The 13,357-nt window shown below is 49.3% G+C and overlaps 8 protein-coding genes across 8 annotated transcripts; 4 read left to right on the top strand and 4 right to left on the bottom strand.

The window, feature by feature from the left end:
* Nucleotides 1-654: 654 nt before the first annotated feature.
* Nucleotides 655-3,204, top strand: AUEXF2481DRAFT_27894 (uncharacterized protein; the record flags this gene model as incomplete). The annotated part of the gene is made up of 4 exons (XM_013489843.1): nucleotides 655-1,158; nucleotides 1,209-2,204; nucleotides 2,261-2,453; nucleotides 2,510-3,204. 4 exons carry the CDS (start codon nucleotides 655-657, stop codon nucleotides 3,202-3,204), a joined length of 2,388 nt encoding a protein of 795 aa, XP_013345297.1.
* A 263-nt stretch (nucleotides 3,205-3,467) lies between these two features.
* Nucleotides 3,468-5,277, top strand: AUEXF2481DRAFT_610943 (uncharacterized protein). The gene has a single exon (XM_013490092.1). It carries the CDS (start codon nucleotides 3,930-3,932, stop codon nucleotides 5,034-5,036), a length of 1,107 nt encoding a protein of 368 aa, XP_013345546.1. The 5' UTR covers nucleotides 3,468-3,929; the 3' UTR covers nucleotides 5,037-5,277.
* A 240-nt stretch (nucleotides 5,278-5,517) lies between these two features.
* On the bottom strand, nucleotides 5,518-6,676 carry AUEXF2481DRAFT_27892 (uncharacterized protein; the record flags this gene model as incomplete). Its single annotated transcript, XM_013489842.1, has 2 exons — nucleotides 5,518-6,552; nucleotides 6,608-6,676. The coding sequence occupies 2 exons, from the start codon at nucleotides 6,674-6,676 to the stop codon at nucleotides 5,518-5,520; spliced, it is 1,104 nt and encodes a 367-aa protein (XP_013345296.1).
* Nucleotides 6,677-7,318: 642 nt separating this feature from the next.
* Nucleotides 7,319-8,307, top strand: AUEXF2481DRAFT_3451 (uncharacterized protein; the record flags this gene model as incomplete). Its single annotated transcript, XM_013489744.1, has 2 exons — nucleotides 7,319-8,085; nucleotides 8,139-8,307. 2 exons carry the CDS (start codon nucleotides 7,319-7,321, stop codon nucleotides 8,305-8,307), a joined length of 936 nt encoding a protein of 311 aa, XP_013345198.1.
* Nucleotides 8,308-8,531: 224 nt separating this feature from the next.
* AUEXF2481DRAFT_27890 (uncharacterized protein) lies at nucleotides 8,532-9,818 on the bottom strand (the record flags this gene model as incomplete). Its single annotated transcript, XM_013489841.1, has 1 exon — nucleotides 8,532-9,818. The coding sequence occupies one exon, from the start codon at nucleotides 9,816-9,818 to the stop codon at nucleotides 8,532-8,534; it is 1,287 nt and encodes a 428-aa protein (XP_013345295.1).
* Nucleotides 9,819-10,429: 611 nt separating this feature from the next.
* Nucleotides 10,430-11,281, bottom strand: AUEXF2481DRAFT_27889 (uncharacterized protein; the record flags this gene model as incomplete). The annotated part of the gene is made up of 1 exon (XM_013489840.1): nucleotides 10,430-11,281. One exon carries the CDS (start codon nucleotides 11,279-11,281, stop codon nucleotides 10,430-10,432), a length of 852 nt encoding a protein of 283 aa, XP_013345294.1.
* A 164-nt stretch (nucleotides 11,282-11,445) lies between these two features.
* Nucleotides 11,446-12,624, top strand: AUEXF2481DRAFT_610931 (uncharacterized protein). Its single transcript, XM_013490091.1, has 3 exons — nucleotides 11,446-11,953; nucleotides 12,016-12,031; nucleotides 12,390-12,624. Exons 1-3 carry the CDS (start codon nucleotides 11,719-11,721, stop codon nucleotides 12,568-12,570), a joined length of 432 nt encoding a protein of 143 aa, XP_013345545.1. The 5' UTR covers nucleotides 11,446-11,718; the 3' UTR covers nucleotides 12,571-12,624.
* On the bottom strand, nucleotides 12,531-13,150 carry AUEXF2481DRAFT_610926 (uncharacterized protein). Its single transcript, XM_013490090.1, has one exon. It carries the CDS (start codon nucleotides 13,071-13,073, stop codon nucleotides 12,678-12,680), a length of 396 nt encoding a protein of 131 aa, XP_013345544.1. The 5' UTR covers nucleotides 13,074-13,150; the 3' UTR covers nucleotides 12,531-12,677.
* Between the last annotated feature and the right edge of the window lie 207 nt (nucleotides 13,151-13,357).

Here is a 13,357-nt window from a genome sequence, read left to right as displayed (position 1 = left end):
TGGCCGGAATCTTGAAGCTTACGAACAAAGAGCTTCAGCTGCGGGGAAGTCAACGTACATTGTGCAGTTTGGTTCACTACTACGGCTCTCAGCCCACGCATTGGAACTTGATCTTCGCATATCTGGGATACAATTGCAAAGTCGGTTTCGTAATTCAGCCACTCTTAAAGTGTGGTCGCGCTAAACAGACGATATGCGCGTTTTACGTCCGTCAAGCACAATAGCGACTCATGACCAGTACAGAGATAAGGTCGCCTCATGGGCGAATTTTGGATGCAAGGTGATAAATGCGGGTTGATCAGGCCACGATCAGATGGCAGCTGAGATGGTGGATCGCTTAGGACATTCCTTCTGGTACCAGCCGATTGTATCCAATGCAGGATCATGACAATGTCTACCAACGTAGCTTAGTCTCACTGCTCGTTTCGAGTCCCTCGAATTGAATTGTATTTTCACCGAGACAACGTTCCTGCTGAACACGAGCTGCAAACCATTCAAACCTTAATCGCATCGCTACTTAATTTTCTGGTTTCAGGAGAAGGATCAGTTGCAGAGAGTAGTATATAAAGGCACTCTACGGGTTGCAGTGCTGGAATCACACATTCTTAAATCACTCACTGAAAACTGAGATTGCCTTATCGATCTGTACCAAAGATGCCAGCGCCTATCGTTCTTCCACCTCATCCATTCAGGGGTCGAGTGAAGCACAGCTCTGACGAATTAGAGGTAGACACCTCCCGAGCGGCGTCGTCTCTCGAAAGCGGCATGTTGCAGTATGTTGCTACCTCGTTTCTCTCCATGGCATCCCAATACCTCACGGATGTCTCTGCCACAACCATAGATAGTGCGACCGGCAAAGTCTACATGTTACGCCGGACACAGCCATCGCTTGTCATCTTAAATGATGATGGATCACTGTATCGCACACGTTCCGACACCAACATCGTGAGGGGCCACTCGATCAAAGCCTTTCACGGCACCAACGACTCTTCATCCTTATGGGTCGTTGACCTTGACGCTGCCTGCATTCGTGTCTTTGATGCAGAAGGCAATAGTTTGACTATCATTGGGCCAGAGATTGGGGGCTCGAATAATATCGAGTCCAAGGACGATTCAATTGGCATACCTGGCTCTCATGGTCCAGTGACTTTCGGTAAAGTGTGTATCCTCATGATTTTCCTTTGCGGCCTATCGCTAAACCTTTACAGATCACCGACGTCGCTTTCGATACCACCCTTGGACAAGTTTACGTGACAGATGGTGATTTAGGCGGCCCTAACAATCGTGTTATTGTTCTAAATCGGAGCATGCAGTGCGTTGCCGTCTGGGGATCGCCTTCGGAGCAAACTGGAACCCTGAAGGTCGAATTTGATCTTCCGCATGCTGTGCTTGTCGATGCAGTGTCGCGTGTGTGGGTACTGAATAGCTCAGATTCTCGCGTTGTAGTTCTTGACTCGCAGGGAAACTACCTCGCAGAAATAAACGTTTCAGATCAGAAGCCCTATGGAATTGCACTTTCCACGGCTCGCACAAGGGATCCAACATCGGCAACTATCTACATCACGGGACAGTCCAACTCTGATCCCGCGCAAGGCGTTTTGTCCCTCTACCAGATTGCCATGGATGGTTCGAATCCTTCCAACATCATCCGTGACCCGGTTATTAACCCACACAATCAACCTTTGACTACTTGGAGCTTTCCAGTAGGAACATTGCATAGTGTGACAGTAGGAAGTGCTGCTAATGTCGATCTGTTGCTCTTGAGCACATTTCCGACTGGGACAGCCTCATCCACTATCGCCTACAAGTTGGCTGCACCCAGACCACAGCTCAAGACACAGTCTTCGTATAAGAGCCCAGCATGGCCTTCCAAATTTGTGGCAACGACTCTCATGCATCCTTTCCAAATCGGCTACCCGATCTGGGTGGCAGAAGTGGCTTACGATGAGGCCTTACGAAGTATGGTATTCGACATTACGGACCTGACCGGTAACAACATGATGCTGGTTTTCAAATCCACAGACACTGGAAACAGGTATTGGATGAGGACTCAGGGCATCGTTTATGGACCATACTCGACGGACTTGATTGTTCCAAAGGCAGATTGGCTCGTTTCTTCCACAAGCTGTGCGGGCACTCTGCCCATCCTCGGAGTTGACTGCAATTGGTGGTCAGAGATGACTTCACCGAACGCAACTAACTGGGTGAGTTCTAACATTGCGAGATAGCCACAAAGCTCTTGACTTACGTTTTTCCAAAGCACTGGTTCCGATCTGACAGTAACGTTCCCTGGCGTACTATGAACTCGACTGAAGACAATGGCGACAAAGTTCCCATACTCGGCCAATTTGCGTTCATCTACTGGCCGCACTTCCGGGCAGTAGCCACGAATGATGTCGGCGTGACAGTCTCCAACTTTGAGCAACAGGACGTGGAGCAACAAGATCCTCAAGGTATGGTTCGCTTTGTAGGACATAGACTATAATACAATCACTAACTGATCTCTTAGTTCTAGGAATCATGGCCTCTGACGATGATATACTTTCTAAAACAGTTTCTATTCTCTCGAAAGCTGGCGTCAGCAGCGAAGACCTCAAGGATGTGTCTACCTTGATTCCTGGACTTTCTCCCGGAGACGGTGGGCTTCCGCTACCAGTCTGGCCTGAACAATTCTTTATGACCTGTACGATGACACCTGTCAACGCGTCAACGCCGTTGAGTACCGAAATGACATACGACTGGCCAGCTAAGTCTCAACGAACTCGTATGTTCAATCCTATCGAGGCTGGACAGCCTCAGAATGTCACAGACGCAGACCTGATAGACTCGACCACCTGGATCTTTTCGAGAAATGCTGACGGGACATTCAAATGTGGCACGAAACTTCCTTTCGGACCCACTAGTCCAACATGGGCGACCGCCGGTAGTGGCAAGATCATGTATACGATCAGAGACAATCCCCAATTGAGTCCAGACACTGTCACGCGCTGCTTCTGCGCACCCATACACGAGCCTGGTCAGTTCTGGATATGGTACAAGACCGGTGATGTTCCGGTTGTTTTCTGCCAAACCCGTCCACCTGCTGCTGAAGGTACCAACCTGGCGCTAGCAGATTACAGCGCATTCCAGGTCACCGACCTGGTTGATCCCCACACATTCGACGTTCCGCCCCCCTGTGCACAAGCTCACGGAAAGCTATTGTAGGGAGCGCTACTCTTCTCTATGGCTTTATTACTACGGGCAAATAAGGGAGAGGTTTAGCAGGTCTATGCACGAACCTTACTCTTACTTACTAGCTATTCTACAATTACCGTTATATTACTACTTCTATTATCCTTCTCTAACTCTCTATCTTTAATCGCCGGATGTGTTCTTCCTGCGGTCGCTCGTTGAACGGCTTCGGCAGCAGTGCCACATCCGACCGCTTCTGCTAGCACAACTTGCTCGAGAAACATGAATCTTCTGGCTCTTGCGTGGTTGAAGTCAAAAGAACAGTAGACGATCTTGAGTGGGGCCTCGAACGAGGACCCTTAGGCAGCGAATCGAGTTCCTTCCATTTCACTGTACTTCCTCCTGTTGTGCCGGGTCTTGGCGGAAGGATCAAAGCATAAACGTTGGTATGAGTTTGGTTAATTACCGCCGCCTAAATAGAACATCACCACGCAGCTGAAGAAATATTTATGCGTTCTATATTTGCTCCGATCTCAGCAATGATATGGGATGACTGATTCTGATGCGCCAACCCTTTCGACCACATAGCGACGCGCACCTCATTACGTCACCGCACATCAGCAGCTCCCTCGAGCTCGCTCCGTTATCGATATCTGAATCCATATACTCGGTCTGAGAAGCACGGTTGACGGCAGTCTGGTTAACCAAGAAGAGTCCAGATCAAGACATCACGTGTTATCTTCACTATCATCATCACAATGGGCATCGCACTCCTCAGTCTACCAAACGAAGTTCTCATCGGGATCATAGAGCATGCAGACAAGATCCAAAAAGGCGCGCTCTCCAATTTGCGACTCACGAACAAGAGCCTGGAGCAAGTTTGCCATCGACTCTTTCTACAGCAGCTCGAGTCACTCCGCATAGATCCAACTCAAAAGGATAACCTCACACGATTGATGGACGTCATATCAAGCCCTATACATGCACGTGCAGTCAAATATGTGGCCTTTGACTTTGTTCGAGATTGGCGTAATGTATGGGCCGTGATACCATTCGTCCAAGAACTTTTCGACAAGCTAAGCGCGCTTGGTGTTGTCATCGAGCTGAAGTTCAGCCCTTATGGAAGTAACGAATGGATCTCGGAGCCGTGTATCGTTCACTACATCGAAGGCATCGTCGAGATGGCTGCTAAATCACGACTACCAGTGGGCAAGCTCATCATAAAGGCGAAAGACTGGGACGCAGAAGATCAGCTTGACAAGATGCTGTGCAGACTTGGCGGTCTGCTAGACAAACAGGAGCAAGAGTCACAGATTTCCACCGTGAACGTCTTGGCCGTAGAATTTCAACACGGAGACGCCAGCTACGATCGCCAGCACGCCAGTCTTTGCTTCACCCACTTGACTATCGAAGACTTTCACCAAATAGAAAACTGGACTCGCCAAAAACAACCTACTGGGCTCTGTCTGAACGGGTGTCAATTCTATGCCGCGCAGCTTGAGCAACTGTTGCTATCTACCAGCAACCGATCACACCTCCTATCACGACTCACTATCCTTAACGCTCGACTATTGCATTTTCTCTCTTTCTTCAACTTTAACGGCGCCGATGCGGACGTGGAGACAATGCCGATCTACGAAACGTTGTCGCGAATTCTACAATGCTCAAAAGGTCTCGACTATCTGCATCTGGAGGATATTCGGACCGAGAAACCATATCCAAGAACACTGAGCTTTGTTGGCAAAGAGAGAATTCAGGTGACGGGTAACGACGACATTCGTAAATCCCTTGCGAATCTAATGTCTCGGCATGCAGTAGATAGAGTTGACGTTCTGAGCGAAGAAGATGAAGATGATGTTGATTAGGACGATATTGATGACGAATCGATACTTATGACAGCAAGCGACCTAAGCATAATCGCACCGCCTAGTAATGAAAGCCAAGTCACTCAGGGCTCTAGTCCCATGGTGCTTTGGTATTGATCGCGCTCTTGCACGCATCCGCTCAGCTGGCCTGTTGTTGTCACCAAATATCTAGACCATCTGACAGGCTCATACAAGTCTGACCGCGCTGCAAGAGACACATTGAATTATCCAATGCTGGTCGTGAAAGTAAGTATTGGAGTGTGGCTAGTGTTTACTCGGCCACTACATCAATCTCCGGTGGTCTGTATCATGACATGGTGCATCGCTTTGAGATCCCTTGAACCCGCATCATCGGGCGCTCTCTTTTTCGAGACCAATGGCAGAGCTTCTGGATACTGCTTGTCTCCCTCGAGTAAAAATGAAGCTTTCGAAATGTGTCCGATCTGGCCGTTTATGGCCAAGAAATGTTCGGATCAAGCGGTCATCTCGCCTTGCACGAGTTTGCGAACTTCATCATGGTAGCATAGTCCCATCCCGTTGCTTTCTTGTCAGCTTCAGGCAGAGCTTTGTCGATGGCTTGTAGTAAGATGGAGTCCCAATTAGTAGTCCACCAGCGATAGCTAGGTGCGCCCAAGACAACAGAGTAATGTGAGAGTACAAGCAAAGAGTCCAGCTCGTGATTCTGCAGCCGCATCCAGAACGCATCCGATACCATAGTAGGCCAGCGCCCTAAGTTTGCGACTCCATCAGGCGATGTCGCAAGCTCTCCACGAGTGAAGTCTATGAGCTGATCGCAGGCAACAATATCTGCTGGATTTGTCAAGCTTGCTCGCAGAGCTTGGAATCGATGATCGACTTCTGGTTTCATCTCGATCGGATGTCCGACAATGGTAGTCTCGACCCATTGCGCTACCGGACTAGCATCAATGAGTTCCGGATTCATGAGCCACACTGTTTTGCACCCTCGAATCAAACTAAACAGGTCGAGTATACCGTCAATGTCTGGTGGATCGTCACACGTGTGTGGAAAGGCGAAAGCCAAGATTGGTAGGATCATGCTAAATATGAAGATAACATGGCCATCGGGTGTACGGACTTGTTCGAGCATGCTTCGGAACAGCCTAGTTCCAGCATTCTGGTGAGCCAATGCTCGAGTTGCATATATTTGTCGCTCGTTGAGTCGTGTCGAGGCAAGTTGCATGGATGCCAGCGCAAGAAGACCATGCATTAGTAGGGGACTTGATTGCGCTTCCCTCGGAATCACCTCTTGCCAGATCTTCCGAGAGCCTTGTCCAGCAAACAAGTCGAGAGATGTTGATATTGTGTAGTGGTGCATCAGAGTCAGGTCGAGCATATCGAACGTCGGAGCATGGTCGTACACCAAAGTAGACGCTGTAGAACCAGCTGGACTTGCACTTGCGCTTTGTGCTGGACTACTGGGTACTTTGAGTTGATCATAGGTACATACGACACCTGCTCGCTGGCAGTTCGCGCAGTTTGGACGACCTTCATCACACTGGAGAAATGGCCCATCAGTGACTAGGCCCTCGTGAAGTACGAAGTCAGCTTACTTTGATATGTCTTTTCTTGCAATGCGAGCATCCGCTTCGCGATTTCCTATGAAACCGACGGGAGGACATCGGAAACGTCAAACGGGGTTGGAGATCTTGCAGAATCTGGATAAATGCCAGAGTCGAAGGTCCTGCGGCTGTAATTCTGCTCAAGCACTGCAGGAGTAATGGAACATGACACTGTACGATATGCGCATCACCGGACAAACTCAACCCCCGTACAAACACTCGCTCGGCAACGACCCGCTACCAAGGCCCGCGCATCCCGTCAGGTTAAATTTGTCGCACTTCTCCAGGGTTTGGCTGTCATCCGTGCATGGAAGGAAGCTCGGCACTGCTTCCTTCGCTATCTGGCAGACTCTGACGTGGGCTTTTTTGACTATGCGGCGCTCCTCATGACGCGAACTGCCACGCAAATCGCAATCTCGCACCCGATTTTACGATGACCGCTCTACGAAAAACGCCCGTAACTCGTTTACCGTACGCTATTCAACGAAACGGCAGACGATAGGCGAGCGTGAGATGAATGTCGCAATGATTCCTTCAAGGCTGATACTTTGCTTATATATCATATATTCCCCCCAAATCAACCCCACGATGTACTTGCCTTTGTCTTCGAACTCTTCGTTTTAGCCAACCCTGTTGAACCTTCTTTCCAGCCAAGTCGTCATCACATAACGACGTGACATCTTCGTCGCGATTTCAACAAACATGGCTCGCGGTTACTGCACAGAGGTTACACCGCAATGCCCAGTAGAAGCAACTACATATGGATACCGACCTAATCAAGGTGGAAACATCTTTTTCTGTGTTGTCTTCGGAATTCTGTTTATTGCACAGCTCTTCCTTGGAATCAAGGCTCGTCTGAAGGGCTTCACCTTCGCTGTTTCGATCGGATGTTTTGGAGAATGTGTCGGATACATTGGCAGACTTATCATGCACAACAACCCGTGGAGTGATACTGGCTTCAAAATTCAGATTGTCTGCCTCATTCTGTCGCCCTCTTTCCTTGCCGCTGGCATCTACCTTACGATTAAGCATCTGGTCATCCACTTCGGTCCTCAATACTCCAGGCTCAAGCCTAGCCTCTACACCTGGATCTTTATCACTGCCGATGCAGCGAGTATCCTCGTTCAAGCTGCAGGTGGTGGTATCGCTGCAGGCGAAAACTACGAGCTTGTCAAGATTGGAAACTCAATCATGGTTGCTGGTATCTGTATCCAGGTCGCTACCATGGCACTCTGTGGTCTTGTCGCCGCCGACTTCTTCTTCCGCCGTTACAGGTCAAAGCAAGCACAAACCAACCTCGACGACCCAATGACTCGCTCAACTGCTGGCTTCAAGTACTACGTTGGCGCATCAGGCCTGGCCTTTATTGCTGTTTTCATCCGTTCCATCTATCGTATTCCCGAGATGGTCGGTGGCTGGGGCAACCCTCTGATGCAGAATGAGAAGGAGTTCTTGATCCTTGACGGAATGTAAGTGTACAGGGTATCCAATATAAAGAAGCGATTCACTGACAGAACAACAGGATGGTCTGCATTGCCGCCATAGCCCTCACCGTCGCACATCCCGGAGTGTTCTTCCCTGAATTCAAGGAGCACAAGAAGCCTAAGAAGGAGAAGAAGAGCAAAAAGAACAAGAAGAGCAAGAAGGCCGAGGAAGCTGGCCTCGAACTGTCAAGCAGTGACAGTGTATAGAGAGATGGTTTATGATGCATTCTTTCCCTTATACCCCTAATGCGTATTACGGCCAATGTCCTTTTATTGTACTGGGTAGACTTGGTTACGGTTAACAAACCTGCGATATAACATAATATTACACAACGCGACATTATTCAGCTACGGTTTCTTCCAATTCTCAATGGGCTCAATCTTGAGTCTCGATTCTCCGTCATCTACACAGCCCATGCAGCGCGTTAGCACTAGAGGGTTGCGAATGTCCATGCGACATCTCTAATCTGGTCGGATATCTGGCCAACCTTCACTCCAATCCAGAGGCCTGCCACGAGAAACCAGACAATAGAATAGAGCCACACATTGAAATCAGGCTGAGATGGTGAATAGTCGGGGGCTTCGTGCTCTTGCAACAAATCCACATCAATCACATCTGAGGGATCGACCCCGAGGATGCAGGCGCGACAGTAAGGCTTTCCGCTACAATCAGTCTGACCAACCACTCTGACGGGTCGAAGTCTCTCCGGAATACGAATGGTAAATGGTACAGCGTATGCATGAGTTGAAGGCAACAAGATGTGTACCACCTTCCCAGGGTCGTCGGGATTATCTATGGACTCTGGCATCTCGATTTTCTGCAGATAGCCCAACAACGCCGTGGGGTTGTTGACGAGATGTACACGCCGGATCAGGGTATCCTGTTCGTCTTTGAAGTCTGAGTCATCATTCCAATCGTCATAGGCTCCGGCGAAGAAACTGGGGTGCCAGTCCGAAGCTGGGTGGTATACGAGGTAACAGTAGTCCGTGGTACTTAATATGGGCCACTCCTTTGGGTAAATATATTGTTGTCTGTCTTGCAATTCGATGAGATTGTACACTCCTTCAGCGAAGTGACGTTGACGGTCGAGAGTTCCTTGCATCGAAGTTGCGTTGCTGATGATCTGCGTGCTATCGGACAGGTCGTTCATATGCTTACTCATGCTCCGTAAGAAGTAGATGATGGCAATGATCGTCAGGACGGAAAGCGCACCACAGAGCAACGAGATCACCATGAAGACGTCGAAGAGTCTTACGAATGTGTGCAATGATGGTACTGTATTGTCCGTCAGCTTCTGGAAGGTCCTGAGGCCCTCATGGAGCTGATCGACATCGAGTTGTTGAAGGTGTTCATGAACAGTCTCGACCATGAATTGTGAAGCTTTAAGGGTGTCATGGATGTGGTGAACCTCGATTTGCCCAAGCTTTTGGATCGCGACATCGAAAGCATGCTGCGATGTCTTGAAATACTCATGCAAGAGACCAAGATCGAGTTGTTGAAGCGTTTTCGACGCAGCTTCGGTCATGTGTTGAGTATTCTCCAGGATGTAGTCAAGCTTCTCGCTGTTCAGTCGCTCAAAAACCAACATCACACGGGCAGCCGCTTCTCCAAAGACGAAGGATATTTCCCCGAGACTACCAGGACGGATAGAATCCAGGTGCTGCTTGATAGCGACGAAGAAGTCGTCTGCCTTCCAGCCTAGCATTGATTGTCCCATAATGACTGAAGTGATGCAAGGTTCAACAGGAAGAACGAGATTGTTTGGAAGAGAAGCTGGTCAATACTCTTCGCGGATACGCTGGACAGATACATCTCAAGACTGATTGCTATGCTCCTCAAGCGAGACACCGGAATGGCAAGCAGACAAGAATGGTCCCAAAGCCATCCTCCACGTATGCATACTACTGTGAACCCTTTATCTCACAATGATTGAAGCAGGGCAACAACAAGCTGTAGAAAGGCACAGCATTATTTCGTATTAATAAGCCTAGTGCAGGGATGCGATGACAAGATACATCCCGATGCCGTCGCTCCAGATCCGAAAATGTTTTTGCCTTGAGGCAGACACAAAGGTTACAGTGCTTCGTACACGGGGAGGATGCCGGAAACCATAGTGTGAGACATTCATTCGTGCCATGGAAACTTCGGCCTTCCAGGTGAAAGTTTATGGAAGGTATCAGTTGAGTCTCTTTGTGCAATACTGAATGAAACTTTCAGTTCTATCAATAAGTGTGACACTGTCGCTATAGACACCAATGCGTGTGTGCCGTCCAAAAAGTTAACTGTAATTTTCTGACCACAGCTCATGGCTCTTCAGGTCCGTTCCAGTTACTTCTCGATGTATTCGGAGGCAGTGATAGACGCCATTACTACTCCCACCATACCCAACAAAGGCCAAACCAAAGGCCAGTATGATCTCGATTTCTCCGGTGAAACGTCGACATCTCTAAGCTCGACGCCCAGAGGCATGCCTCTGATACGGCCACGACAAAGTGCTTTACCACTGTAATCCTTTTGACCTACAAGCTTCAGAGGCAGAAGAGCTGTCTCAGAGCGAAGATCGATGGTGAAGTCGTGGCGGTGAGCGGATGGAAGTAGAATATAGATACTTGCACTGAACTCTGGATCCTGGCGACGGGTGCGCAAATGCTCCATTAGGGCTGGAAGGTCGTCATACACACCACCAAATCCTTCAACGTCAAGGTCTTCAGCGTGGAATGAAGCATGCCAGTCGTTTCCAGGATGGTAGACATAATAGATGGCATCCTGTGGATCGGTCGAGTGTTGCTTTTCGTGTAAGACATGCTGGTACTCGATAAACCGGCGGACAGCTCCAGCGAACTGAGTTTGATAATGTATATTCTTCTGGACCTCTGTGACGTCGCTGAGATTCCTGAGGCTCTTGCCGACATGGTGGATGAATCTTCCCAGCCTCCTGATCAGCAAAGCACCAACCACAATGGCTAGCACGATGTAGATCTGGGTGAAAAGCAGGGTCGCCTTGGCATTGTAGATGAGGTGAGCAATATCCTGGCCCTCAAGCCCACCGGACAAGTCAACAAGTGTCTTAGCAGCTTGTTGGAACGCGTCTAAGCTGCTGTCTACACGACCAGGCTGGATGTTGTCCAGATGTTGCTTGACAGCAACGAAGAAGTCGTCTGCCTTACGTCCGAGAATCATGGCTTTAGTGATTGATCCACAGGTAATTTTCGACCCAGTGGAATGCCACGCGGTTGCTGCAAGTCGAACACGAGTCGGCAGTGTTTTCAGTTGAGAGGCCAAAGTTCGCGTAAGGTTCGTGGAGCGTTCGCTCTGAATTCTATCCTGTGCATCTATTTACAGCGCTGACGGCGACGTTCTCAACATCCTCGGCTGAGCTTATAGGCACTTTAAGCTTCGACCGAGTTCTCTTCGGGGATAACATGTGGGGCGCAGGTGGCTGGGAAAGCCTGGAACGACGGATCTTGGCAGGTACGGTGACGTTCGGCCGTTCGGTCCACACCGACCTCCCTACTTGTAGAGACATATAAGACGCTGCACCAAGCTCCATTGCATTTTGAGCATATCTATTCATCCTACAACCTACAAGCATATATCACTCAAAAAACCACATCGCAATGTACACATCCATCAAGACTCTCGCCGCAGCCATTGCTCTGCCCCTTGTGGCAGCCCTCCCTCTCAGCCACCGCTCCGATGCCGTTTTCGACAGCAGCAAGCCCTTCACTCTCCACACTGAAGTCGTCAACGGTACTTCGGCCTTCTGCGGACAGTACTTGACTTCGTTCCATGTCGGCGCTGGTCAATCCACTGTGGTCGGAAGCAAGAACAGCAGCATTGCCATCGGATGGGGTAAGTGGGCCCACGCCGTTTCTGACATGAAATGTGAGACTAACATGAAGCAGCCCTTTCAGACTCGATTCTCCAACAGCCTTTGGCAATCGGAGGCGCTCCCGCCGGTTTCGCATACAACATCAGTCTGCTTGAGCAAGCACCCTACCGCTCCGATGCTCCTGCCGGCTACGACTACGTCTCTCTTGATGCATCTGGCGCAGCCACTACTGGCTTCTACTTTAAGAACAACACTCTTGCCTGGTCTGCCTCGAACTCTTCTATCGCTCCTGAGTCTTTTGATGGCAACTTTGCTCTCTGCCACGTCAACGGCACCTCGCCCTACTTCACCCTTGGCCCTCAATATCAGCTATTGTGGAAGACCGACAACGCCTCCACCGTCAGCTCCAACTGCGCTGATGTGAAGTTGGTTGCAGCAAACATCGCCTAAGTGCTTCAATCTAGCACACGAAAGACATCATAAGAAACACGACTCCAAAGTCGAGCATACTGGGACACGGACGCATCAGCATTGGGCTATAATTGGACAGGACAGCATATGCATTGCGACGGACTGTCAAAAACACGTCGGTTTGGCGTCACGATACCACAAAACTACACCTCACGAACCTGTATAGATAAAGATTAAATGATAATGACCACCACAACTCCATGATCTTGTTTATCCCGAACTCATCTTACTTACCTAATTGCCTTTTCCGTTTGGTTTAATTCCTCCAGTCGCTCATGGAGACAGTAGTTTACTCGTCAACAAACCGTAGGTCGGAGGTACTCCAGATATAGGGAATTGACCTCCAATATCGAATCGATGTTCGTCATGTTTTCTCTGGCAGAAGGCCATAGCTGCATCTCGAACTGTCTTCCACTCCAAAACAGCGATTCCCGTTGCAAGCCCATCATCTTGGAGATTTCTCCAAGCCTGCATGACCCACACGACGCAGTTCCAGTTTGGGTCCTTTTGAACGACTTCGACTCTGCAAAGTATGCTAAGCAGCCGCTCGCGATCCTCAATTTTTCCTACTAGCACTCGTATAAGGATAGCATTTGTCATCTGCATTGATGTGCCTACTCTCCTCGAAAGTCCAGTAAGTACCAGCCGTCGATACGCAGGTCTTCGCATGGCAACGGTTTCCCGTGGTATCCTGGTTCTCTGCCTTTGGACCGATCATGGGTGCCCAGTGGTACCTGAACTCGCTGTCAACACTTTCGTGTACTGCTTTGATACTCGAACTTCCTTGTCTTCTGCTCCTGACGTTGTAGGCGACCCTCCTCTGGCGTGCAGTGCAACATATAAACGATCTTTGTTTCTCGGCATGATCCTGCTTGAAGTATGATGCACAAGCGGTGCTTTCGTCTCTCATTTTCCCACCAGGCAGCTTATCAAGGTGGAAGTCTTGAATTGGA

This window comes from Aureobasidium subglaciale (genome assembly GCF_000721755.1).
Source record: "Aureobasidium subglaciale EXF-2481 unplaced genomic scaffold scaffold_6, whole genome shotgun sequence".
NCBI classification, from domain to species: Eukaryota; Fungi; Ascomycota; class Dothideomycetes; order Dothideales; family Saccotheciaceae; genus Aureobasidium; species Aureobasidium subglaciale.
This window is presented reverse-complemented; position numbering and strand designations above follow the sequence as displayed.